Source organism: Corvus hawaiiensis, chromosome 19 (genome assembly GCF_020740725.1).
Source record: "Corvus hawaiiensis isolate bCorHaw1 chromosome 19, bCorHaw1.pri.cur, whole genome shotgun sequence".
In the NCBI taxonomy this organism is placed as follows: domain Eukaryota; kingdom Metazoa; phylum Chordata; class Aves; order Passeriformes; family Corvidae; genus Corvus; species Corvus hawaiiensis.
The window spans coordinates 821,620-845,345 of NC_063231.1; the positions used below are offsets into that span (position 1 = coordinate 821,620).

The following is a 23,726-nucleotide window of genomic DNA, read 5'->3' on the forward strand; positions in this document are numbered from 1 at the left end:
TCACATGAGGCTCCCCGGCCGCTCAGATCCGGTGCGGGCGGAGCCGCGCTCGCCGTGGCTGTACCGGGCTGGCCCCGGCGGCTCCCGCAGCCCCGGCCCCGCGGGGGTCCCGCCCCGCTTCTCGCCCGGTACCGGAGCCGCGGCCCCGTGGGGCGTCCCGGCCATGCCGGGGTCCCGCTGCCCGCGCCCGGCGCTGCCGATCCTGCGCTGGCTCCCGCGCTACTCCCGGGCGTGGCTGCCGCTGGACCTGCTGGCGGGGCTGGCCGTGGGACTGACCACCGTGCCCCAGGCGCTGGCCTACGCCGAGCTGGCCGGGCTGCCGCTGCAGGTGGGTGCCAGGGCCTGGGGCTGGGACCCGGGGACCTCCGCTCCCCGAGCCCCTGCAGCCTGGCAGTGTGGCGGGCAGGGCTGAGCTGAGCTGAGCTGGGCTGGGCTGGGGGACCAAGGGCTGACCCTGTGCAGTCGCCCATTTCCCGGACAGGATGCCATGCGTGTGCCAAGGGCCCTGGAGTGACCCGAGAGCAGCCCAGCCCTCCCAGTCCGGGAGGTGTCTAGCCTCTCCCAGCTCCCAGGGCTGTGCCAGTGTCCCTTCTGTCCCCTGCAGTACGGCCTCTATTCCTCCTTCATGGGCTGCTTCGTCTACTGCTTCCTGGGCACGGCCAAGGACGTGACGCTGGGTCCCACGGCCATCATGTCCCTGCTCGTCTCCTCATACGCCTTCCACGAGCCCGTCTATGCCGTTCTCCTCACCTTCCTCTCTGGCTGCATTCAGCTGGCCATGGGGCTCCTGCACCTCGGTGAGATGCTCTTGCCATACACAGATATATTTTTAGGAAATTTTTCCCTCCTCCTCTCTGCTCTCCGGGACACTGGGATTGTCTTGCTGTCACTTGTGACAGCTCTGTGTGCCTACACACTGGGGCCACAGCGTGCTCACTGCCTGCCATCCCATGCAGGATTCCTTCTGGATTTCATTTCCTGCCCTGTCATTAAAGGGTTTACATCAGCTGCTTCCATCACCATTAGCTTCAACCAGATCAAGGTAGGATCTGCCCTGTCCTGGATGCCTCGCCAGCTCTCTCCTAGTGCTGCGGAACTGGGATATTTAGCACCGGGCTGGGCGATGTGCTTGGTGCCGGAGGAAGGAGCCCCAAAGGGGTCACGGGACCCCCTGCTGGGTTCCTGGGCACTCTGCTCCGAGCAGACCAAGCTGAACACACCCTCTGCTGGTGACCAGCTGGTGGCATCCAGGACACCAGTAAACCCAAGACACTGGATTTGGTCACTTGCAGGAGGCACTGGGTGATTCTCTGGCACGGTGGGTTCGCAGCTTTGGGAGCTGGGGGGGGTTGCAGCCCCACCAGCCCCTCGCTGGCCTCTCAGGGACCTGAGGCTCTGCTGGGCTGCCACACTTCCTCTGCGGTTAACCCAAATCAGAGCCTCTGCCAGCAGCTGGCAGCCGGTATTGGCCAATGGCTGCGGTCACAGGGGACGGCCGGGCTGTGCCGGGCTGTGACCACGCTTTGTCTTCCTGCACAGAACATCCTGGGGCTGCAGGGGATCCCGAGGCAGTTTTTCCTGCAGGTCTATGAGACGCTGCGGAGGATCCGGGAGACCAGGTCGGCACTATCCCATCCCTGCCCTGCTCCCTCCCCTGCAGCTGCAGCGTCTTGGGCTCTGCTGCTTCACTCCCCATCTCTTTGGTCACACCTTGGACTGGTTTCTCGGTCTCTGCCCAGCGCTGTGACACAACCCCCCTCCCCTGGGGCTTTGTGGGAGCTCTCCCGGTGCCCACTGATGTGCCTCTTGCAGGGCTGGGGACGCTGTGCTGGGGCTGACCTGCCTGGCTGTGCTGACAGGGCTCCGGGCCATGAAGAGCCACCTGCCCCAAGCTGCCCCTGCAGAACCACTGGCTGTCAGGATCAGCTACCTGATTGTTTGGATCTCTGCCACAGGTGTGTCAGCTGTGCCCTGCCCTGTCCCTTCCCGGGGGCTCATCTCTTTGGGTCAGGGAAGACACAGCCCGAAACTGGTAAAACCCAGGTTGGCAAGAGCCAAGACCTGGAGGTGGGTCAGGGAGGACAAAGTCCCAAGGGTCCTGCCACTGTGCCCCTTCCTAAGGCTCAGAAGTCCTCAGCAGCTTGGATCCCCATCTCTTGCCCTCCCTCCCGCTGGCCTGGGCTCTGGGCAGGTTTCACAGTTGCTCTCTCCCCTTTTGCAGCACGCAATGCTCTTGTTGTCCTGTTTGCTGGCCTGGTTGCTTACTCCTTCCAGGTGATGGGCTCCCAGCCCTTCAGGCTCACGGGCAGCATCCCCCAGGGCCTCCCAGCGTTCCGGCCACCGCACTTCTCCCTGGCAGTGCCCAATGGCACCGTCCCTTTCCAGAGCATGGTGGAGGTGGGTGCTGGCAGCTCCCCAGGGGCTGCTCTGCTCCCTCCTGCGTGTGCTGGGTCCCAGCCCTCCCTGAGTGGATCCTTCTCTCCCAGGACATGGGGGTCGGGCTGGCCGTGGTGCCGCTCATGGGCCTGCTGGAGACCATCGCCATCGCCAAGGCTTTTGGTAGGGCTGCGCCAGGGTCCTGCCCTGAGCTCACAGGGGGGTCTCTGCAGGGACTCGGGGTGCTGGGGAGGGGTCTCTGCAAGGGCACAGGGTGCTGAGAAAGGTGCTGTTCCCATTGGGGCACTGGGGGGGACTGGGCTCCAGTTCATAGCAGGACAAGTCCTGCGAGGTGCACAGCTGAAGTTTGCCCAGGAGGTGAGTGTTGTCTCGAGGTTCTCCTGTGCCTGAGGGGTGCCAGGACAGGGCCCACACTGTCCCGGTCAGTGCTGGTTCTGCTCCCTGCGTGTGGCAGGTTGTGCCTGCGGGAGCCTCAGGCCAACGCCACCATCTCCTTTCAGCCTCGCAGAGTGGTTACAGGATTGACCCCAACCAGGAGCTGCTGGCTCTGGGTAAGAGGCTGCTCGGTCAGGACGGCAGGGGTGGGGCTCCAGCTCCCACAGCCGCTGAACTGCCTGAAACCCCCATCTCAGCAGTCCTGCCTCCACCTGAAGTTTTCCCTTCCTTACCTTGCATGCTGCCCCCGCCCCAGGCGTTCTCACAGCTCAGGAATTTCCAGAGCAGGCTGAGTCCCTCTTACACGGCTGGGTGGGCACTGTCTGGCCCCGGGGATCGGGAAGGGAGAAGGTTATGATGGGGACACAGACCCAGCAGTGCCTCCCCAGCCCCTCTCCCTCGTCTCCTCAGGCGTCGCCAATGTCCTGGGCTCCTTCGTCTCCTCGTATCCCATCACGGGCAGCTTTGGCCGGTGGGTAGCAGGAGGGGGAGCAGGGCACTCGCTGGGCTGCGTGGTGAGAGGGCTCTGCAAGATCTTGGGTGGAAGACTGTGCTGACCCCAGTGGGTCCCTGAGCTCGTGTCCTGCTCGCCAGCAGCCCACCTTGGTGGCCGGGTTGTGCGGGGGTCCCGTGGCCGCCTTCTCTCCTGCTGAGGGCCACCTCCCTCCCTGCTGTGCGGTCCCGCTGCGGGCTGGGAGCCAGGGGCTTGCTCGTGTTCCTCCCTGATAGGGCGGGTGGTTCTCCCGGGTGGGGTCTGTGCGCAGGGGCGGCCCCCAGTTCCGCGGCCCCTGCACAGCCTGGGATGTGCGGGTTTGCATTTCAGGACGGCAGTGAATGCTCAGTCAGGGGTCTGCACCCCCGCGGGAGGGCTCGTCACAGGTACAGCCCTGCCCCTGCCCTACTGACCCTGCCCTGCCCCTGGGCTGCTCTGCTGTCGGGGACCCCCGGGTGTCGGGGTGCCCGTGGCTCAGGGGTCCCCCCTCCCGCAGGTGCCCTGGTCCTGCTGTCCCTGGCGTACCTCACCTCGCTCTTCTACTACATCCCCAAAGCGGCGCTGGCCGCCGTCATCATCTCGGCCGTGGTGCCCATGTTCGACGCCGGCATCTTCCGGACGCTCTGGCGGGTTAAGAGTGAGGGCACCGGTCGGGAACGGGCAACCCCCTGTCAAGGAAACTTCCCGGTCCAGCCTCCAGGAGCCACTCCGGCAGTCACAGTCGCAGCCCCCAAGCTGGGACAGAGGCCCTTTCGCGGCCCCCCCCGCCCCACTCACACAGACCAGGTGTCCTCACCGGCTCTGCCCCAGGTTTCCCATAGCAGAGTGTCAGACGTCCAGATCCTTAAAAGAACTTAATAATGGTGCCATAACTAAATAACAAAATAACAGCTCGAGTTGGACGTTTCTGAGGAGGGACCCAGAACAAAGGACCCTGTGAGCTTTTGTCCTGTTATCCCCTCACAGCCATGCGAATGTCTGGGGGTGGTTGGCTCCCGCCGCTGTCTCTGTGTGCCCATCACGGTCTCTGTGTGCCCCATCACGGTCTCTGAGCGCCCCATCACGGTCTCTGTGTGTCCCATCACGGTCTCTGTGTGCCCCATCACGGTCTCTGTGTGGCCCATCACGGTCTCTGTGTGCCCCATCACGGTCTCTGAGCGCCCCATCACGGTCTCTGTGTGCCCCGTCACGGTCTCTGTGTGCCCCATCATGTGGCTGCGCCACCGGTGCCTGAGTCCTTTGTTATGCAAAGGGAGCAGTTCACGGCCCCTTTCCAAGGGCTCCCGCCCAGAGCTCAGCCTGCAGCTCCACTGAAGCTGCCCCGAGCCGCCTGCAGGGAATGGATTCCTCACGACCCGGGTGCAGCCCGGCTCTGCCCGCAGAGCTGGCGCTGTCACTGAGGGCCCTGTGGCCACAGCTGAGCCTGGCTTCTCTCTCTTGCAGGGCTGGACCTTGTGCCCCTCTGTGTGACATTCCTGCTCTGCTTCTGGGAGGTTCAGTATGGAATCGTGGCCGGGGTGCTCGTTTCTGGGATTCTCCTGCTCTACTCCATTGCCAGGCCCCCAATAAAGGTGGGCTTCACCCCTCCCCTTGGATGTGGCAGGGCCAGCCAGGCTCACCAGGGAGCTGGGAGGGGGCTCCTGAGGGCAGTGAGGTGTTGGGGTGCAGGATGCTTCTGAGCTGTTCTTGCTGTCCCCAGTCTGCCACAGGCACAGCACAGGGACCCCTTTCAAAGAGCAGGAGGAAAGGAATATCCTAGGGCTGGAGAGCAGGAGAGGGAGGCATCGCTGCCCCTGTCCTGCTGACACTGAGGTGTGTGCAGGAGGATTTTCCCTGAGGGATGGCAGCTCCTGCTTCTCCCACTCCATCCAGGAGGACAGTGAGTGACACGGGCAGTTGTCCCTGCCTGGGGAAGGTCACAGCCCTGAGCTTCCTGTGGCTCATCTCTCTCCACAGGTGTCGGAGGGGGCTGTGCTGCTGGTGCAGCTGGGGAGCAGCCTGCACTTCCCAGCCGTGGAGCACCTGCGGGACTCCGTGTGCAGCCGAGCTCTGGCAGGTACAGTGCTCCCAGCCTGTCCTGGGGACCCAGCTGTCACCGCCTGGATCACCCAGAATGTGGGTGGCAAGTGCTGCCCAGACCCAAGGACTGCGGGTGCAAGCGGTGACAGCGTAGCTGTCCCACCCCTGCCAGCCCCTGCCCTGGCTCTGCGGGCTGTGACCCCTGGGCTGGTCATTTCTGGACTCATCAGGGACGTGACCTTATGCTCTTCCAGCAGCATCTCCACCACGCTCCGTCATCCTGGACTGTTGCCACGTCAGCAGCATTGATTACACGGTGGTGGTGGGGCTGTCAGAGCTGCTGCAGGAGCTGCGCAGGCACGGCCTCTCGCTGGCCTTCTGTGGCCTGAAGGTGTGTGGGACCTCGGCCACCCCACCCCAGGCCCAGGGAGGGTGTGTGCTGAGGGGCTCAGCCCAGCTGCCTTCCCCCGTGGCCTGTGCTGGCCTCTCCTCTGGTGGCACTGTCATCATGTCAAGCACCCTCATCTCGCAGAGCTGGAGGCTGCGGATGCAGGGCGCTGGGAAGGGCTGGGTGCTCTGTGCTGGGATGGCTGGGGGATCTGCCCCAGAGGGATGGGAAGTGGCAAGCACTCCCCCAGCCCAGGTTTCTCTGCCCTCAGGACCCTGTTCTCCAGGTCCTCCTGTCTGCAGACTTAGAAGGATTCCGGCATTTCCCCAGCTGGGAGGAGGCAGGTGAGGCTCTGGACTGCTCTCCCAGGATGTGATGAGTGTGGGTCTGGAGGACAGCCATGGGGATCTGACCTGTCCAGCCACAGAGCAGCAGTCTGGGGGTTGCAGGGCCTTCTGGGAGGGTGAGCTGGAACCCCTCAAAAGAGTTGGGTCTCCCCAGCCTTGGAGATTCATGGTGAGCTCTGGTGGTTTAACCCAGCAGCAGCTCAAGGATCACAGAGCCCTGCACTCCCCCTACAGAGGGATGGGACAGAATCAGAGAAAAGGTAAAACTCTTGGGCTGAGATAAAGGCAGTTCAATAGGACAGAAAAGGAAAGGAAAATTATAATAATGATGAAGGAATTTCCAAAGCAAATGATGCACTGGGCAGTTGCTCACCACCCACTGACCAATGCCTAGCCAGACCCTGAGCAGTGGCCATCACCCCCCGGCCAAATCCCCCCAGTGTTTCATTCAGCACAATGCCCTGTGCTCTGAACATCCCTCTGGGCACGGGGGCAGCTGTCCTGGCTCTGCCGCCTCCCGGCTCCTCACTGGCCGGGCAGCCTGGGAGGCTGAGAAGTCCTTGGCTTAGTGTAAGCACTGCCCAGCTGCAGCCGAGCTATCAGGGTGTTATCAACGGGAGTCTCATCCTGAATCCAAACACAGCTCTGAACCAGCTCCTGGGAACAACAAACTGTCCCAGCCAGTCAGGACATGAACCTTGGCTTGACTCTGCTTCCCCCCCTTTCTGTTGCAGAGCGGTGCGAGGGAGCGGAGCTGGGGGGCAGCGGGGCAGAGCCCTTCACCAGCACTGCCGAGAGCACGGGGCTCATCCAGTGAGATGAGTTTGGGCTGAACGGCCTGTGACACCCCAGGGACATCAACACACTGCAGGGGAGCCGCCTGCCCCAGCCAGGCCTCCTGGGCAGTGGGGGTGGACTGTCCCCCTGTCCCACACCGAGATGGACAGAGCAGCGCCAGCCCAACCCCACACGGGCTGTGGGACAAAACTGTTCCCTGTCACAGGGATCAGTGCAAAGCCATCCTTCCTTTAGGGAGCTGATGTAATTTTTTTAAGCATTTTAATTCTGGACCTTTTTCATGTTCTGGGCCACCCCAGTGGGGACACAGGGTGTGCTCTCCTCAAAGCTGTTTCAGGGCTGCTGGCGCTGCCCTCCAAGTGGACATGGGGGCTCAGCCTCCAGCTGCTGGGAGAGGGAAAACGTCTGGGATTGTGCTCCTTACTGATTTTTATCCCTACTTACCCTTTTTATCCTTACCTTGTTTGTGGGGTGTTGTGCTCCACGCTGCCCTGGGTCAGGGCTGTGCTGGCACCCTGGGGTGCAGCCCCTGGCCTGGGCCCTGCCGAGGGGACGGGCACGGTGACACCAGGCTGTGCCCGTCTGTGCAACGGGGACAGCACCTGCTTGCGGCTGGGTCGGGAATTCAGTTTCCCTGAACAGCCCTTGGCCGACAGCCGGCACTGAGGGTAATAAATCAGAAATTGCTAATGACTCGGTGTGGTATCAGCCTTCCTGAGGGAAAGCTTTTTCCTTTTGTGTGGGAAGGGGAAATTATCTTTTGGGTGCTGCTGAGCATGCCAGGGAAACGAAACTGAAACCAGGGCGGGGCTGTGCGGGTGATCCGAGCCCGAGGGCGCGTTCCGGCACAGTTCTGCCGCCGCCGGCGGTGCGGGAAGGGCAGCAGAGGTACCCGGGAGCCACACACCTGCCAGGGCCGCCGGGTCCTGCCCTGGAGTGTTCGTTCCCGTCCGGAGCAGCTCTGAGTGAGTTCCTTGCTGCACCATGGGGATACCGGGAGGGGGAAAACAGGGCATGGGGGTAAAAAGGGCTGCTTGTTTAGGAATATGTGTGTGCTCAAACCTGTGTGAGCACTAGGTGGAGGTCAGGGCTGCTGGGAGCCCGTCTCTGGCTTGGTCCTGGTTGGGTCCGGGATCAGCCGCGTCCCTACTTTTGTGTGTGGAATCCGCTTTTGATTGTCGGGCCCAGCACAATGTGCTTTCCTCCAGCACACTTGTCCTCCCCGCTCCTGCTGCCAGGTCCTGCCGTGCGCCCCTGCACCGGCCGGGGGACATCTGCACTGGGCTGATGGGTGGGGGGATGCTCGGGGGGTACCGGGGGGGAGCCCGAGGGATGCCCGGCGGCATCGGAGGGCCGGACGGGGCGGGAGCCGTCGAGAGCCGCCCGGGGGCGGTGGCCGGGGCCGAGATTGGCCGGGCCGGGCCGGGGCTGGGCGGGGACCGTGACGGCAGAAAGGAAAGTTGGCGGCTCGGCAGAGAAACGAAACTTCGCCGAGCGGGACTGCGACGGAGCCGAAGGGCGTGCGGGCGCTGCGGGTGCCGGTGCCCGGTCCCTCGGTGAGTCGCGCTGCCGGGGCCGGCGAGTGGTGGGACGGGACACCGGGCCTGGGCTTGCGGGGGCTCCGGTGCGGGCGGCGCGGGGCGGGGGCAGCCGCGGGTCTGGGGCAGGCGGTGCTACGGGCTCCGGACCCCGCTGCACCCTCCCGGTGCCCCCGGAGCGCTTCGGTGCGCCCCGATTTCCAGGTGCACCCTGATCCCCGATCCGCCCGCAGCCCGCCGGTGCGCCCCAATTCCGCCGTGCGTCCCCGCGCACTCACGTCCTCCCATCTCCTCCTCGTTCACTCGGGACGCTCCTACCCCCCGGTCCCCCCGTGTCCCCCCGAGTCCCCCCCATGTCCCCTCGAGTCCCCCCGTGTTCCCCCCGTGTCCCCGCGGTCCCCTCGAGTCCCCCTCGAGTCCCCCCGGGCCCTCCCGGCGCCGCCCGGGAGCCGCGCTAGCCCCGCCCCTTCATCGCAGAACGCATCTCATTTGCATACCGCCGCCGCTTCGCCACGCCATTGGCCCATCCGCCCGGTTCTTTTGCATATCTCCCGAGGGGGCGGGGAGCCGGCAGTCGGCGGGGAGCGAGAGCGGCGCTGTTTGCACGGAGGCCCCGCCCCCGGGCCCGGCAGCGACCCCCGGCCCGGCAGCGACCCTCGGCGCGGCCCAGCTCCGGCCGTGGCCCAGCCGCAGCCCCGCTCCCGGCCCAGCTCCGGCCGTGGCCCAGCCGCGGCCCCGCTCCCGGCCCAGCTCCGGCCGTGGCCCAGCCGTGGCCCCGCTTCCCGCCCAGCTCCGGCCGTTGCCCAGCCCCGGCCCTGCTTCCCGCCCAGCTCCGGCCGTGGCCCAGCCCCGGTCCCGCTCCCGGCCCAGCCCCGGCCCCGGGCTCGCCCGGCGGAGCAGCCGCAGGCGGCGTTGGAGGAAGGGGTGCCGGGCCGTCCATGGGAGCACGGGGCCTCAGCGCGGGGGGAGCGGCTGTTTGGGTTTATTTGTCTGTAAAGCGCTGTGGTTCCCCCACGCTCCCAGCCCGGCTCTCGAGTGTCGCAGGTCGTTTCCTGGCACTAAAACGCAGCCGGGCAGGAAAGGACGTGACACGGCTCCGTTTCCTCACGAATGTCGGTGTTTGTGTCTCTGCCCCGTCCCTGTGTGGCCCCCGTGGGCGCCCAGGCTCCCGCGGGGCCGGGACCCGGACCCTGCAGTGCCGCGGGTGTCGCTCGGCTGCCGGGGACGGCCCGCCCGGCTCCTGCCGCAGGTGTGCGGCCACCGCGCCGGCTCCCGGCACCGGCCCTGGGCACCAGGACTCGGGTGGGAGGGCTGGGCTGGGGCTGGCCTGTCCTGGGGCTGCACAGTGACCAAAGTCTGCCTGTGTCACCTCTGGTGCCTGTGTGGCTCTGGGCTCTGCTCTGCCCAGGTCATTCCACACTGCTCTCATCCCAAACTCCCCTCCCAGTCTCTCACGTAACCTCCCCCGGGATTCCTGACCAGAGAGAGTTTTCTTCACTTTGCAGTGACTGTCGGGGGACAGAGAAGTGCATCAGTTGGTGACACATCCTACACACAGTCTCCACACTCAGGTCTTCAGTGTTAACTAGTTCCTCTTTCGCCAGCAAAGTAGTGCTGTTTTTTATGTTAAAAGACTGGTTGAGTCCTTAGTGACACAGAATTTCCGATTTGCAGCTTGTTGTTAGATTTAGAACTCACCTCTGAATTGTGTTTGACAACACGCTAATTCTGCCTCTCTGAACAGAGACAGAATCAAGTACACAACACTGTTACCCTGGGGGAAGTATTTCCCAGTCCTTTAGTTTAAGACTGAATGACCTGGGCCACGAGAAAGGCTTTTGGTTTGTTGACAGGGAGAAGTGGGATCCTAGAAGAACACACTAAATGCAAATCAAGCTGTTGCAGTCCTGACAGGGTCAGTTCTTAGCAAATCCCTCTGCACTCCAGCATGGCAGGGTAACAAACCTGGGGTCTCCGGCTCTGAAACACTGTAGGAAGAACATCCAAAGCAGCTGAGGTTCAAAGCTTTTGCTCTCAGAACTGGGGTAGAGGCTGTGTGGAGGAGCCTGTGAAACCCCTGCAGAAGGCAGAGATCTGCTCTGCTGCCTGACTGGGCCTGGAGCTGCCCTTCCGCAGGTTGTTTAAGGACTGGATAAGACTGAGGATAAAAAGGGAGTTTCCTCTGCCTTCCTGGAAAGGACTCAGCTGAGTGGGAGTGGTCACACTGCCAGCCCAGAAGGCTGTGCCAGCTGAGATGTGCACTGTCCTGTCACTGCTCATCCTGGGCTCCTGGCACTGGCACAGGCAGCTGGTTGCCAGCACTGCTGCTGTGTTCTGAATGCAGGAGGGACAGGGATGGAGCTGTACCTCAGTGCTGTGGTTCCTTAATTATTCTGCAGCTGGCAGGGCCTTGGAGAGGGCGGGAGGCTGTACAGGGAGATTGGTGACATTGCTGGTGGGAGCTGAACAGGGAACAACAAAACAGCTCCCGTGCGTTCATGTCCTGACTGGCTGGGACAGTTTGTTGTTCCCAGGAGCTGGTTCAGAGCTGTGTTTGGATTCAGGATGAGACTCCCGTTGATAACACCCTGATAGCTCGGCTGCAGCTGGGCAGTGCTTACACTAAGCCAAGGACTTCTCAGCCTCCCAGGCTGCCCGGCCAGTGAGGAGCCGGGAGGCGGCAGAGCCAGGACAGCTGCCCCCGTGCCCAGAGGGATGTTCAGAGCACAGGGCATTGTGCTGAATGAAACACTGGGGGGATTTGGCCGGGGGGTGATGGCCACTGCTCAGGGTCTGGCTAGGCATTGGTCAGTGGGTGGTGAGCAACTGCCCTTCACTTGTTTTGGATATTCTCTCATTTTCCTTTCCTTTCCATTCTGTTCCTTTCCTTCTGTGTTTATCTCAACCCACAAGTTTTACCTTTTTTTCTCTCCTCCATCCAGGGGTTTGGAGCTGGATGGTCTAGTGTAAAGTGCCCCTGCCTGTGGCAGGAGTGGAAGGAGATGAGCTTTAATATGCCTTCCAACCCAAACCGTCCTGCAATCCCACTGGGGGGTGAGTTTCCAGTTTAACAATTAATTTCCCTCTGTTGCAGAGAGAAGAGAGGTGCAGGTCCCTCCAGTCCCTGATGCAGGAGCAGAGGTGAAGGGACAAGGCGCTGCTGGGCCTTCTTTCACCACTGAAACAAAGGAGACAGAGGGCGAGTTGCTGATGGACAGAGCAAGAGCTCTGACCAACACCTCAGACACCACACCTGACCCTGCGGGTGGATCTCCCTCCTCTGCTGAGACACGGGAGGAGGAAAGGGGATCCTTCCTGCTGGAGGATGTCACAGCTCCAGGGGACAGCGCAGAGCCCTTGGCTCAGCGCGAGGCCGGCGACTCTGCTGAGGTGGCTCCTCCAGTGATGAAGGTGAGGATCCTACGGGGTGCTGGGGAGCAGCTGTGATTTGTTGCTCTCTTCTGTGAAGTGAGGAGGCTGGGCTGCGTCCCCCACATCCCTTTGGCCACAATGGGGAGCTGCTGCCTGGCTTCCTCCAGGAGCAGCTCGCTGTGTTTGCTGACGCTGTGTTGTGTGTGCAGAGCTGCGGTGCTGGGGGAAAGCACACAATTACACAAGTCAGCTTAGACACTGCAGCGCTGCTCTGTGCTCCTGCTGAGCAAGTCTTGAATATTAAACCTGCACAGTTCTCAAGAGTTATTTGCGTTTCGCTGGTTTGTCTTGTCCCTCCTCTTCCTGATCGTTCTCCGTTAGCCCCATGCAGCAGGAAGATGTCAGGACTTGCTGCAGCGGAGGAGGTGACAAAGAGTTTCTCTTTGACAATGAATAAACAGACATTGTGCTCTTTGTTTTTCATTTTTTTAATAGAAAAGGAAGAAGAATAAAGCAAAAAAATACATGTCCATCTCCGGGGAACAGGACTCTCTCCCTCCTCAAAGCACAACACCATCTCAAGCCACAGAGTTGCCTGACACATGTGTTGTTCCTCGAGAAATCCAACCCACCGGCAGTGAGGGAGCAAACCCAGGTGCTGATGGACTTGCTGATGCCAGTGGAGACACACCTGAAGGCGACAGGGATTTGGCCCAGCTGGGGAAGGAAGCTGGCAGCCTGGAAGCACAGAGGCTGAGCCCTGCAGAGCAGAGCAGCACAGCCAGTGGGGCTCCCCCGGCTCCCAGTGCTGCAGCCCCAGGGGACAAGGTTGGGGATGGAAGCACGGAGCACAGAGAAACAGCCAGGGATAATGTGGAACGGGGCAGTCACGCCCCTGGCCAGCTGCCAGAAGCCACAGCACATTCCCAGACCTGGGGCAGCAGCAAGGAACTGCTGCCAGCAGGGCAGGGAGCGAGTCCCTCTAGGCTGCCTCCTGCCAAGGGAGCCCCCCAGAGCAAACCTGAGACCAAGGCCTCCCCTGGGGCCCAGAGCCTGCAGGCTGGGAAGGAGCCCAGGCAGAAAGGGAACAGTTCCACTGGCAAGGTGAGTGTGAGTGAACTCTGGTGAGTGTTCCAAGGGGCCTGGCTTCCCTTTGCCACTGGGACTTGTTCATGCTGTCAGTGAGGCTGAGGAGCATGAGCCCAGGGATACAGGGTGGAACTGGGGAGCACTGTGGGGAGTTTCTTATTTAAGTTCTGCTCTCCTGGGTGTCAGTTCTAGCCCAGTTCTCACTGAGGGGTTGCTCAGTTACCCCCAGGACTGGGAGGTGTCTCCAGCCAGCTGTGTTCTCTGGAGAGCTCTGGGATCCCCTTGGACAAGGGGATTTTGTGCTTTGCAGGTGCCTGTGCTCTGCTCATACACAGGCCTGGTGAGCTGGAAGTTGCTAGGGGTTCTCTTTCTTTATACCCCATCATCTGTGACCTGGGGCTCACTGACCTGACTGCTTGGCAGCATGTTTGGGTTGGATTCCTCTTCCGTCATGTGCTATTTTCCTTAACCAGCAGCTTCCCTCAGTGAGGGATCAGTATTTCCAGGAGGATGAAGCTGGTGGTGTACCAGGAGGAGATGTTGTACACCTGGGGTCTCCTGTTTCATTGGGCATTGTTTGCCTCCCTGTTGCAGAATGCAAACACAAAAGAGAAAAATAAGACCCCAAGTGAGAAAATGCCTAACGGGAGTGAGAAGACAAGTCTGAGCAAAGGAGCTCAGGCTGCCCAAAAGGAGGGTGCTGTGGCTGCAGCAAACAATCCCAAGAACAAAACGGAACAAAGGAACCAGAAATCTGTGGAAAAGATTAAAGAAAGGTGAGAACAGCCCCGCTGCTCCCCAGCGTTCTTCACTAACAGGAGTTGCTGTGAGGAGGACTCAGACTCCAGACTGAGGTGGGGGGTTGAGGTGCTGGGATTGGGTCAGTACATACCTTGGACAAGTGGGGAATGGAATTGTCTTGAAACTGAGGTGAAGTGGCTGTGCACAAGGGAGCCAGTGTTCAATGGGAGCTGCAGCACAGGTGATGTCCTGGGTGATGTGGTACACATGGTACTTGAACCTGCTTGAGCATCTGATGAATGAAGAAGAGATTATTCTCTTCCTGCGTTTATGGGCAACGTGCTTCACACACACAACGCTTTAGGTGAATAGTGTGAAGAGCTGTTTTGGTGTTTTGTGTAATGTGTATGAGCTGGAAGGGGTTGGAAGTGTAGCCATTCCAGGTGACTCTGCTGGGCCAGTGCATCTCCTGCTGCCCATTATTCCTTTTTGCACTGGGCTTTGCACTAGGCCTGCTCAAACATCAGTCTGAGTGAGCTGCTGCCAGAGTTTATGGGTCTTGCAGACAGTCAGCTGGTGGCTCAAATCTGATTTGAGATCTACAGTGATTTGTGAAATTAAAAAACCCCAACAGAATCCTTTCTATTTCCCTTCTAATTCTTCCCTGCAGTTCTGTGAGCCGCAATGAGGGTGTTACAGTGTATTTCCATGCAATATTATCCAAAGACTTCAAACTCAACCCCAATATCCATAAAGTGTTCATCAGAGCTCAGGACATTCCTCCCTACACCAACTGGGAGGACAACATCTGTGAGCTGAACTGCACCCGGTGAGTGTTCCCTGCTCTGAGAACGGGGCCCTGTGGGGCCTCAGTTACTGTCAAGCTGTGGCTCTGTGCCCGCAGGTTGCAGCAGAGGGTTTCACAGTGGAGAAAACTGTTCTAAAACGTTCTTGTGAAAGAATAGTCACCATTCCTGTTAAAAATGGAGCAATGCATGGGAAAGGAAGTCTGTAGATCAGCTAACATGTCCTTTGCCTGCCTCTGCTGTGTCTGTGTTTCCTAGGCATCTGGGAGAACACGGATACCTCATTGAAGGTGCTGTAACTCTCACCAAAGAAATCCTGGATCAATACATTCCTTACAAGTACTGGGTGACCTCTGGGAAGGGGGACTATGAGTTCATATACAAGAAGCCAGAATCCTGTCATCCTGTGAATCGCTGCTTGATGATAAAAAGGAGCTTGCTCAACAATGGAGGTGAGCTCTGCTGGCTGGACCTGCACCTTGGGGTGATCCCTGCTGTCACATGGCCCAGCATTCCTGTCAGACAGCGCTGGCTGAACCTGGGAGCTCAAGGGGCTGGTGGGGGTATTGCTGTGGCAGCTGGAACAGTGAAGGCACCTGATTCCAATGGTTGTGTTCTGCCTGTGTTGCTGTTCCAGAGTGGCACCAGTACGATGACATTGTGTGTGCACATCCTTCCTGGATAAAAGCCCAGACAAGAAAATTTTGGGAGACAATTATTGGTGATAAAAACAAGGAAGTGGTGGAAGGGAAGAAAATAGCTGCCAGTGTTATGTTAGAAAGTATCTTCAGCATTCTTGGAACCTGGAGTCATGACAACCTGAGGAACTTCTTCTGCCAGCTGAGACAGTTCCATTCCGTTGCAGTAGCCCAGCTGGTGTTTGATGGCAAGCCAAAGCCATGGGTAGAGTTAAACTTCAGCGCACAGCAGGTAATCCCTTCTGTTTCACAGAGACAGAAATCGTCCCATTACCGAACCCAGACTTTTAATTTTACTGTTGACCTTGCTGGGTTAATTTTGCATTTCCGGTCAAAGTTCAGGTACAGAACCAGTGGGGATCCTTCTGGGGTGACAGCCACCGACTGCCTTGGGGGCTTCAGTCAACCTGTGCACCTTGGTGTGGTTCTGAGACCCCGTGTGGGTCAGCAGCAGAGCTGTGATGGGGTGACTTCGTACTTGAGTGGGTTTCGTGTTTGGATATTGATTTCCTAAGCCTGGCCTTTAAGTTTTGCTGCCAGTTATTCTGTCACCAACTTTCTCTGCACTCATCTCTTGCTCCAGACCTGCCTGCTTTTTGGGAGAAGCTCCTGATCCTGTTCTAAGCAGTGATGCCAGCAGGGCTTCTGGGATCCAAAATTTATTGCTTGACATAATTAGGAAATGTGGCAGAAAAGCCACATTGTGTTTTTTGGTTGTCAGGGCTGCTCCTTCCTGTCCCGTGGCCTCCCTGAAACTGGCAGAAGAAAATGGCTTCAGAAGAGAGAGACTAATGCTGTGGTTGGTTTGTTTCTTCCCTCCTTTATCCCAGGTGCACGATTTGCTGATAAAATACATGAAGAAAATATCTCGTCCTTTCTTTGTGCCAGAAGCACCTCTGGAGGACAGAGTCATCAAAAGCAAACTGGCTCTGGGGCTCACTGTTCTCGTGGTAGTTGAGGAGCTTTCACTTCCAGCACCTAAAGGTGACCTGGCTGAGCTGTGCAGCCTCCTGTGCTTGGATCAGGTGTCACAACAAGATGTAGAGAATGAGATTCATCACATCAAGCAGGCTTTTGCAGAAGTTGCCAAGTAAGTGCTCCATGTACCTTCTGACTGACGGGGCTGCTGTTGCTCCAGTGTAGCACCTTTTGATGAAACAGCAGGAGTCCAGCTCTCTACTGCCAAAGAACCAGAGAAAAAGTTACCTTTTAAGGTATCTTTGGAGGTCTCAGTTCCAGCCTCCTGCTTGAAGCAGGGTTGACATCCAGGCAAGGTTGCAGTGCAGTTCTGAAAAACTCCAGGGAGTTCTGCCCAGCCTCTCTGGGGCCCTCTCACAGTCACACAACTTTCTTGTTATTTTTCTTTTGTGCAAACAGATTTCCCTTATTGCAGCTTGTCATGCTTGCCAGAGCCATAGATTGAGTTAAAACTGTTGGTTTTTCTTTATGTATAATCTAATTTGTTATCCTTTTCTGTCAGGCAGTTTCTGGCTTCTTTCCTCTTTGCTGTTGATACTCACAAACTCCAGGGATCAGGATCGTTGTGTATTTACTCCTTTAGCTTTAAATGCCACATTTGGATTCTTTTCCACACTTTTGTTTGGTTTCCCCTGGAGTGCCTGCTTACCAGACTGTAACCTGACTGCTTACCTGGCACTGGGTTTGGAGTTCTTCACTCGCACAGCTGCAGCCGTTACTTTTCCTTTTGGAGTCCTTTGCAGTATTTCAGCCCAACCAAGAAGGCCCAGAATTGTCCCCGGAATGCCTGGCTCTCTGTGGGTGTCACAGGGCTGGGGGCCTCATGGGAAGACTGTAAATAAAGGTTTGGGTCTTCCCAGTGCTCCAGCAGCAGGGTCTCTTCAGAGAGATTCAGGAACATTGCAGCTCTGGGCCTTAAACCTGGACAGGTACACTCTGCAGTGAAGAGTAGACAGAGCTAAAGTAATGACCAGAGGTTCACTGAAGGTACATAAGGAAATTGAGATGTAGCCTCCCCTACCCCTAGGGCATTCTCAAGGCCTGGGTAAAGCTGTTCTTGCACTCAGTGTGTTTGTTTTGGTTTTTTTTATTTAGCTTGAAGGTCGAGCTGACAAACTTGTGCCGGAGGTGCATTGAAGGTGATGTAAACGAGTGGGTGTGGATCCTTCCCCTTCTGCATTCCTTTGCTGCTCCTCTGCAGCAGGAGCATGAGCTGGTGGAAGAAGATGTCTGGGCAGGGCTGGAAGGGCTTCCATTTACTGACACCAGGAGGAAGCAAGATGCGTGAGTTTTCCAGAGCTCCAGTTACACCCAGTGCCTTGCTGCTGTAGCTGGGGGTGATCACCTTACTTCATCTCCTTTTTTTTTGGTTTTTTCCTCTCTCATTTTTGAGGACCATGAAATGTAGCACGCTGAGGGAGGATGTTTGGGGTATTTGGGTAGAGCCGCACTGGTGGCTCAGAGGTCACTGGGTGTAGCCCAGCTGGGCACTGTGTTACCCCTCAAACACAACCCCTGGTTCTGCCAGCCAGGGAGCAGGCAGGAGTTAAAGCTGCTCGTGTTGTGTAGAGTCTGAGTAAGATCTGGAGTTTATTTTCCTTGAGTGCTTGTGCTCAGTGGTTTGGCTCTGCTCTGCCATCCCTGGCCTTGGGGACCCCCACTGGTCCTGAGCTGCGGTGACAAAAGCACGGGAGTGAGGAGGAGACTCCTCTGTGGCCTTTTGTTCCTTGGAATCCTGAAGATTTTGTTTTGTCTCCCCTCCAGAGCGACCTTGCTGGAACGAATGAGAGAAAAGAAGTACTTGATGGAATTTGATGTGACTCTGGTCAAGTCCTGGCTCTGTGTGCTGCCCCTGCAGAGCCTGGCTGAGTTCATAAAAGACTTCTCCAGTGATTTGTTAGTTACTCTTCAAGGTGTCTCGTACAGATTAGAAAACGTTGACTTCTTGTGGAGTACCTGTAAGGTTTGTCTTCTGGCAGCTTTACCCAGCTCTGGGATAAAGGCTCAAACTGGGCTCCTGGGTGTCTTTTGGCAGAACTGACCATCACTGAGGGGGTTGGGGCTGCCAGCATGTCACAGCACAAAGAGCTTCAAGCTTAGCTAAAAGCAAAAATAACTGCTAATCAGAAACCAGTCTGTAAAGCTTCTCCCACAGTTTAATATTTTTGTCTTTCCACTCTCAGGTGGTAGAGAAGCTTCTAAACACAGTGCTGTGTGCCTTGGATGAGCCCCCAGCCAGGTAAGGGCAGTGCACCTTAGTGAGAGCATTGTCTGCATCTGCACCAGGCCTGGGGTTGTGCTTGTGTGCCTTGATATCTCTGTGAAGAAAAGAATCCTGAATTTCTATCCCATTTTTTAAATCCATCTGAGGGAGGGAGCTGCTGCATTGTGTTGAATTTCGTGGGGTTTTTACTTTGTTCTTAATTTTTTATTTTTCCTTGGAGTAAAAAATTAATTCTCCCTCGGTGTTGCTGCCCTGCAGAGCTCTGGGAGCCCGTTCTTGGCAGTGCTGCTTGTCCTGCTGCCTCAGCCTGCACGAGAGGCTCTGCAAGGCCGTCAAGAACATGGACTTTTTCCTGATCCCTGCCACCACTGCCACCCTGATTGCCAAGGTTGCCCAACTTCGGCCCTCAGCAGTGAGTACCAAGGAATTCTTGGCTTGATATGAGCAAGATACCCAGAAATACCAAAAGTGGGGTACAACAGACTGGGTTTAGATCAGATCCAGTCTCAACTTGAGGAACTTCACACTCTTAAGCAAGGTTGTGGTACTTTCAAAGAGTTGTGGAATCACCTCATGAGTTTGGTTCGTATTGAAAATAAGGTTAGATTTCCAGGTTTGCTGTGATAAGCTTTGTTTTATGTCTGGTTTTGTTTCCCCTTAAACATTTGTTATTTTTACTTCCTGAACAAGCTTAAGCACAAACTGCCTGTAAGCACTGCACCCTCCCAGCCTCTCTCTGCTTATTCAAGCAGTACTGGGGTATTTGTGTGTTCTGGATGCAGTTGGGCTTTCTTTTTAGAAATACTGATTTAAATCAGTTGTCTGTTGCTCTCCTGCTTGAACTGTGTTTATGTTTTTTGTCTTCTCTGTGTGGGGCAGGTTCCAGGGAATGCTGTGCAGGATGTTCCAGTGGCAGAATTGCTCAGTGGAGCTCTGAGGGACGCTCGAACCTGGTTCAGAAATGCTTTAAAACAGAAGTTACTGAAGGAGTACCTGGAGCACGTGACCTTCTCTGTCCATTGTGAACTTTGGGTTTGTCATCTTCTAGTAATGTGAATAAAAAGGGGTTTTACTGTCGCTTAAGCAGGCTCTTGGGTCTACTGACACTTTACTGGGCTCTGTAGCTGTGGCTGGGTAAGGAGTGGGATGGGGATGGGCAGTGTTTGAAACACTCCAGGGCTGAGAAGCAAAGGGCTGGAATTGGTGCTGCTCAGCTCACCTCAGTCCTGCTTTTCCTTGGCTGTTCCTAAAGGCATTTCTGGGGTGAGGAGCTGCCCCTAGTTGGTGTTGTCTTGCTCCCAGCATGTCCCACTGGTTGTCCTCAGGCCTTCCAGCAGGCAAAGCTCAGAGCAGCCCCTGCCAGCCTGAGCTGCTGCTCCCAGCCCTCCCTGGGACAGGTCCCAGCACCAGGGTGGAAGTGGCTCATCCAAACGTCTCCTTCAGTAGCTGAGACATTTACACACTGCTTGGGCTTAAAAGCTGCTTTTTTCAGCCCTGGGAGTGTTCCTTTTCCTCGGGATGGAAACATCTGGAAGGACTGCAGACTGTCTGAGGCGTGTGGGGCATCTCTTCTACATTGTTCTTTTCATTTCCTTCTCTATTAAATCTCAGCACTCATTGGTTTGGGTTTGTTTGCTTCTCCCCTGCAGGCCTGGAATAAGTTTGTGACTATCAGCTTTCCAGACAAGCAGTTCACCCAGACGTGGAGGAGCACTCTACTTGCAGATCTGAAGAGAAGAATCCAGCAGGTAGAGGAGACCCCAGGCAGTCCTGGCTGGTGGTTCAGAGCAGATGGAGTGGCTTGTGCTGTCCTTGGAGAAGGAGCACATGGAAACACGGTGGCTTTGGTCCTAACAATTGCCATTGCTGTTATAAACCAGGTTCTGGAGGCTCAAAAATTGGCCATGACAGTGTCCCACACCGTCATTGTGTCAGTGGCCTGGCTGCAGGTCCTGGTGCTTCAGAGGAAATGGCACGTTCTGAGCAATTGTCACCTTTGTAGTTTTAAGAACCAGCAAGTGCAAAGTAAGCACCCAAGGGCTCAGAGAAGCCAAGGTGGTGCTTCTCTTTTCATTCATTGTGCAGAAATGGTGCTGTTCAGGCTCCCAAATGCATACCCACATGTGCAAGTCCCTTCCAAACTGACCCTGTGTGTCTCCTCATCTCCTTTCTACAGCAGTTACAAATTAAGCCATCGATTTTCATGGTGAAATCAGGAAACAAATATTTTCTGCTGTAAGCTTGGCTTGGAGAGGTAGATATTAAGTAATCACACACACTTTAAATGGAAATCATTAAAATATTTTTTAAGCATTTATTTGTTTCATCTCCCAGACCCTCAGAAATGGGCTGATGCTCAGGTTCCTTTTATTTTCTTGATAGCAGCACTCCTTGATGCTGTCAGGAGAAAGACTTTGGAAACTGAGTTGATAAGAAACCTCCCTTTCGCCCTTTAGGAGCCTCCAGTGAACCAGATCTTGGTGTACTGTTGTCAGCACTCCCAAATCGCACAGGTGGACTCTTCCATCAGCCGGTGCTTCCAGAACTGTGCCATAGAGGCTGTCACTGCAGCTTGCCAGGTATTGTGTTTGCTCTGCTGGGGGAGGGAGGAGAAGGAGAAGTGGAATTTCTGTTGCATAGCATAGGGATGTGCCTTGTGGTGGAAGGGGCGTTGGATGTTGCTTGAGTTGCTGTGGATTGTTTGTTATACCAACAACAAAAACTATCAACAAGAAATCAGAAAATGAGGTCCATGAGGAATATTTGTAACGTGTTTCCACCATGACCTCTGGTGTCGGTTGTGTCATAGGGCTTTTTTGGAACACATCTCAGCACTGGAGGTGACTCCTTGACGTCAGTGCCAGTTTTGAGAGACAGACACAGTGGGATCTCAAAGTCTGACACATCCCTGCCCTCTCTGTGTGCCCTGGCAGATGCAGAACAATCTCCTGGAGATGATTTCTGCCTACAACATGGGCCAGTTCAGCCAGCTCGTGTCAGCCGTCATTGTGAAGTCGTGGCCCATCAGGGGTGGGCAGTCTGAGGGGGATTTTGATCAGGTTCTGCACCACCTGCTCACGTGGCCTGACATCAAACATATCTTCAGCTTTAATGGTAGGTGTGTAGTTGGGTTTTAGGAGGCCCTGAGAAGCTTTTCTCTGCCTTACTGCTGTCACTGTGCAGAGCAGCAAACAGAGAAATTGTCCTGCTCTTGTTTTAGTCCTCATCTCAATGCTTGGAGTATTCAGCTTGGGTTTGGAGAGGGAAGGCCAAGAAAGAGGGAGCCACTATTCCTCTTGGGCTAATCTGCTGCAGCTTCCTCAGGATCTGTAGACCATAACTTTTTTCTCTGGGAAGTTCTCACAAGTTATTGCCACACAAAAATGCCAGAGAGTTGGCCATGTGAATGGATCCAAATGGCTTTTGTTTGCTCCACAGGGTTTGGGTCTGGGCTCTCCATGGAAGGTTTCCAAATTCCTGTCCTGAGATCCTGGTTTTGTTCAGAAAGACGTGAGGGGTTGGAGGGTGGTGTGGTGAGCCCACAGGCTCTTGGATAGGGATCCAGTAGGAAATGGAAGGACTCTGTGCCATGACATGGAAAAGTTCCTGATTTCTGCCTGTTTTTGGGAAACAGGGCTGATCTCGGTTTGACATGCTTTGTTTCTGGAACAGGAACAAACAGAAACCTCCTAGACAAACTGACAGATGAAGCAAAGGATGTCATGGCCATAGCAGACTCTGTGCTTACGAGTGTCACCGATGACATCCACAAAGGCTACATCCTTGTGAAACATCTGGAAGAGGTTTTCCAGCATAAGAAGCAGTTCATCTGCATTTGGGACACAAGTAAGAGATGAGTTCAAAAGGGGCATGGTTGGCTTAGAGCATCATTGTAGTGATGCTGGTCTGCTCTGCTGGTGCTGCAGGGATTAGGAATGCTCAGGAGATGCTCCAGGAGTTTGCAGTGCTGCCCCTTGGCCTGGGCAGGGAGCTCCCAGCTCCAGTTCGTGTTGTCGCTGTGGGGTTCGTGGCTCTGCAATTCCCAACCTGAGTCGGGGTGCAGGGGGTGGGAAGTGTCTGCTCTGTGCCTACAGGTGAGTTTTCTTTCAGAGCACCACCAGCGGCTGGGTGAGGAAAAGGTACTGCTCCAGAGAAGCCTGGAAGAGCTGCTGGAGTTGAGGCACGAAGAAGTCACGCTGCTCAGAAGAGAGAAAAAAGCAATAGGAACCTTCTTGAGCATGTGCAGGAAGGTGCAGAAGTCTGTGAAAGGTAGAGTCCTGGGGGAGCAGTCTGAAAGTGGCAGCTCCAGAAAACAGCATTTTCCTTGAAAATCTCTTGGCTTTGGAACAGGTTTGATTCTAAACCCCACAGTGAGGGTGAGGAGGGGTGGGAGAAGTAAACCCAGAGCACTGGGGGGGATCAAGTGAGTGCTTGTGCATCAAATGACACTCACAGGGGTCCACCTGCCTGATAGGATTTTGTGGCTTGGGGGATGGGATGAAGTGATCTGGGGCTAGGCTGTACCACCTGATCTCCCTCTGACCTGTCTCTGTTTTACAGTGGATGTAGGTGAAGTGGAATTTCAACACTTGGAAGATCTTGGCTCAAAAAGACTGAATCAAGTTGTGAGTGTGGGAAAGAAACCCCTGCAGACCTTCTACAGCCTGAGGCCAGAGCTGAAAGAATTTGTCCACAAAATCCACTCTTTTAAGGACAGCGTGGTCTTCCAGCAGTTCTGGGAAGAAGCAGCACAGAAGGCAGGAGAGGAGTATGTGTGTGACTCTCCGGAGGAGGAGGAGGAGGAGGAGGAGGAGAATGTTCCTGAGTTGGACCTTGATGATGTTTTGAGCAGCGTGATCCGCCCTTGCTTTGACAACTATGCAATGCTGTATGACGATCTCAGATCAGGAAGTCTCACACTTTCTGCAGTTGATAGGATTTTCCGTGAATTCACAAATCATCCTAAAGATCTCAGAGCGGAGCTGAACACCATCTGTGGGCTTTGGCCTGAAGAAGACAGAGACTGGGTTGACCAGCGAGTCCAGCAGATCCAGCAGTACTATGAAATGCATGTAACCTTTGATGCTGCCAAGATCATTGCCCACGTCAAAGAGAGTTTAGGCCTCTCCGGTGACTTCAGTATCCTGGAAAACTTGTTGCATATAGTAAGTATCTCTGACTTTGGCTCTGTACTGTCAGGGTGGTGGCTAAATTTGAATCTTCCCACAAGTCTATCCTAGTCTGTCAAGAGCCGTTCCTTGTCCCAAAATGCTTATTTGAGGTAAAAATCAGGTGTTCAAAGTGCTTTTGTGTCGTCATTCCTTGAAGAGAGATGAGGATACTGCTCTGTGGGAGTGTGGTTTTGCAGAGGGCTTTCCTTTCCCTGGTGCAGAACCAGTGGCA

General features: G+C 56.3%; 2 protein-coding genes across 8 annotated transcripts in view; both read left to right on the forward strand.

The window, feature by feature from the left end:
• Positions 1–85: 85 nt before the first annotated feature.
• Positions 86–7,570, forward strand: SLC26A11 (solute carrier family 26 member 11). 4 transcript variants are annotated; one of them, XM_048323457.1, is made up of 16 exons: positions 88–328; positions 584–797; positions 957–1,042; positions 1,540–1,619; positions 1,813–1,955; positions 2,222–2,397; positions 2,487–2,559; positions 2,898–2,948; positions 3,244–3,304; positions 3,656–3,711; positions 3,822–3,962; positions 4,769–4,896; positions 5,282–5,381; positions 5,599–5,735; positions 6,004–6,076; positions 6,814–7,570. In XM_048323457.1, the coding sequence occupies exons 1-16, from the start codon at positions 164–166 to the stop codon at positions 6,894–6,896; spliced, it is 1,767 nt and encodes a 588-aa protein (XP_048179414.1). In that variant the 5' UTR covers positions 88–163; the 3' UTR covers positions 6,897–7,570. The 4 variants fall into 4 exon arrangements, with proteins under 4 accessions (XP_048179412.1, XP_048179413.1, XP_048179414.1 ...); XM_048323458.1 differs by having other exon boundaries at positions 90–328; positions 605–797; positions 5,602–5,735; XM_048323455.1 differs by having other exon boundaries at positions 86–328; positions 5,602–6,076.
• Positions 7,571–7,712: 142 nt separating this feature from the next.
• Positions 7,713–23,726, forward strand: part of RNF213 (ring finger protein 213) — a 46,727-nt gene continuing 30,713 nt past the window's right edge. For 3 of the 4 annotated variants that reach the window (XM_048323446.1, XM_048323448.1, XM_048323449.1), the window contains exons 1-19: positions 8,343–8,433; positions 11,510–11,826; positions 12,283–12,891; positions 13,471–13,652; positions 14,288–14,446; positions 14,682–14,875; positions 15,061–15,353; positions 15,952–16,211; positions 17,195–17,383; positions 17,864–18,062; positions 18,283–18,338; positions 18,582–18,735; positions 19,203–19,355; positions 19,973–20,071; positions 20,780–20,902; positions 21,257–21,437; positions 21,996–22,169; positions 22,434–22,592; positions 22,884–23,488. In XM_048323446.1, the coding sequence (XP_048179403.1) occupies positions 11,626–11,826; positions 12,283–12,891; positions 13,471–13,652; positions 14,288–14,446; positions 14,682–14,875; positions 15,061–15,353; positions 15,952–16,211; positions 17,195–17,383; positions 17,864–18,062; positions 18,283–18,338; positions 18,582–18,735; positions 19,203–19,355; positions 19,973–20,071; positions 20,780–20,902; positions 21,257–21,437; positions 21,996–22,169; positions 22,434–22,592; positions 22,884–23,488 (3,990 nt within the window). In that variant the 5' untranslated portion in view covers positions 8,343–8,433; positions 11,510–11,625. Of the gene's footprint in view, positions 7,843–8,342; positions 8,434–11,509; positions 11,827–12,282; positions 12,892–13,470; positions 13,653–14,287; positions 14,447–14,681; positions 14,876–15,060; positions 15,354–15,951; positions 16,212–17,194; positions 17,384–17,863; positions 18,063–18,282; positions 18,339–18,581; positions 18,736–19,202; positions 19,356–19,972; positions 20,072–20,779; positions 20,903–21,256; positions 21,438–21,995; positions 22,170–22,433; positions 22,593–22,883; positions 23,489–23,726 lie in introns of those variants that run through there. The other variant, XM_048323447.1, reaches the window with a different exon arrangement.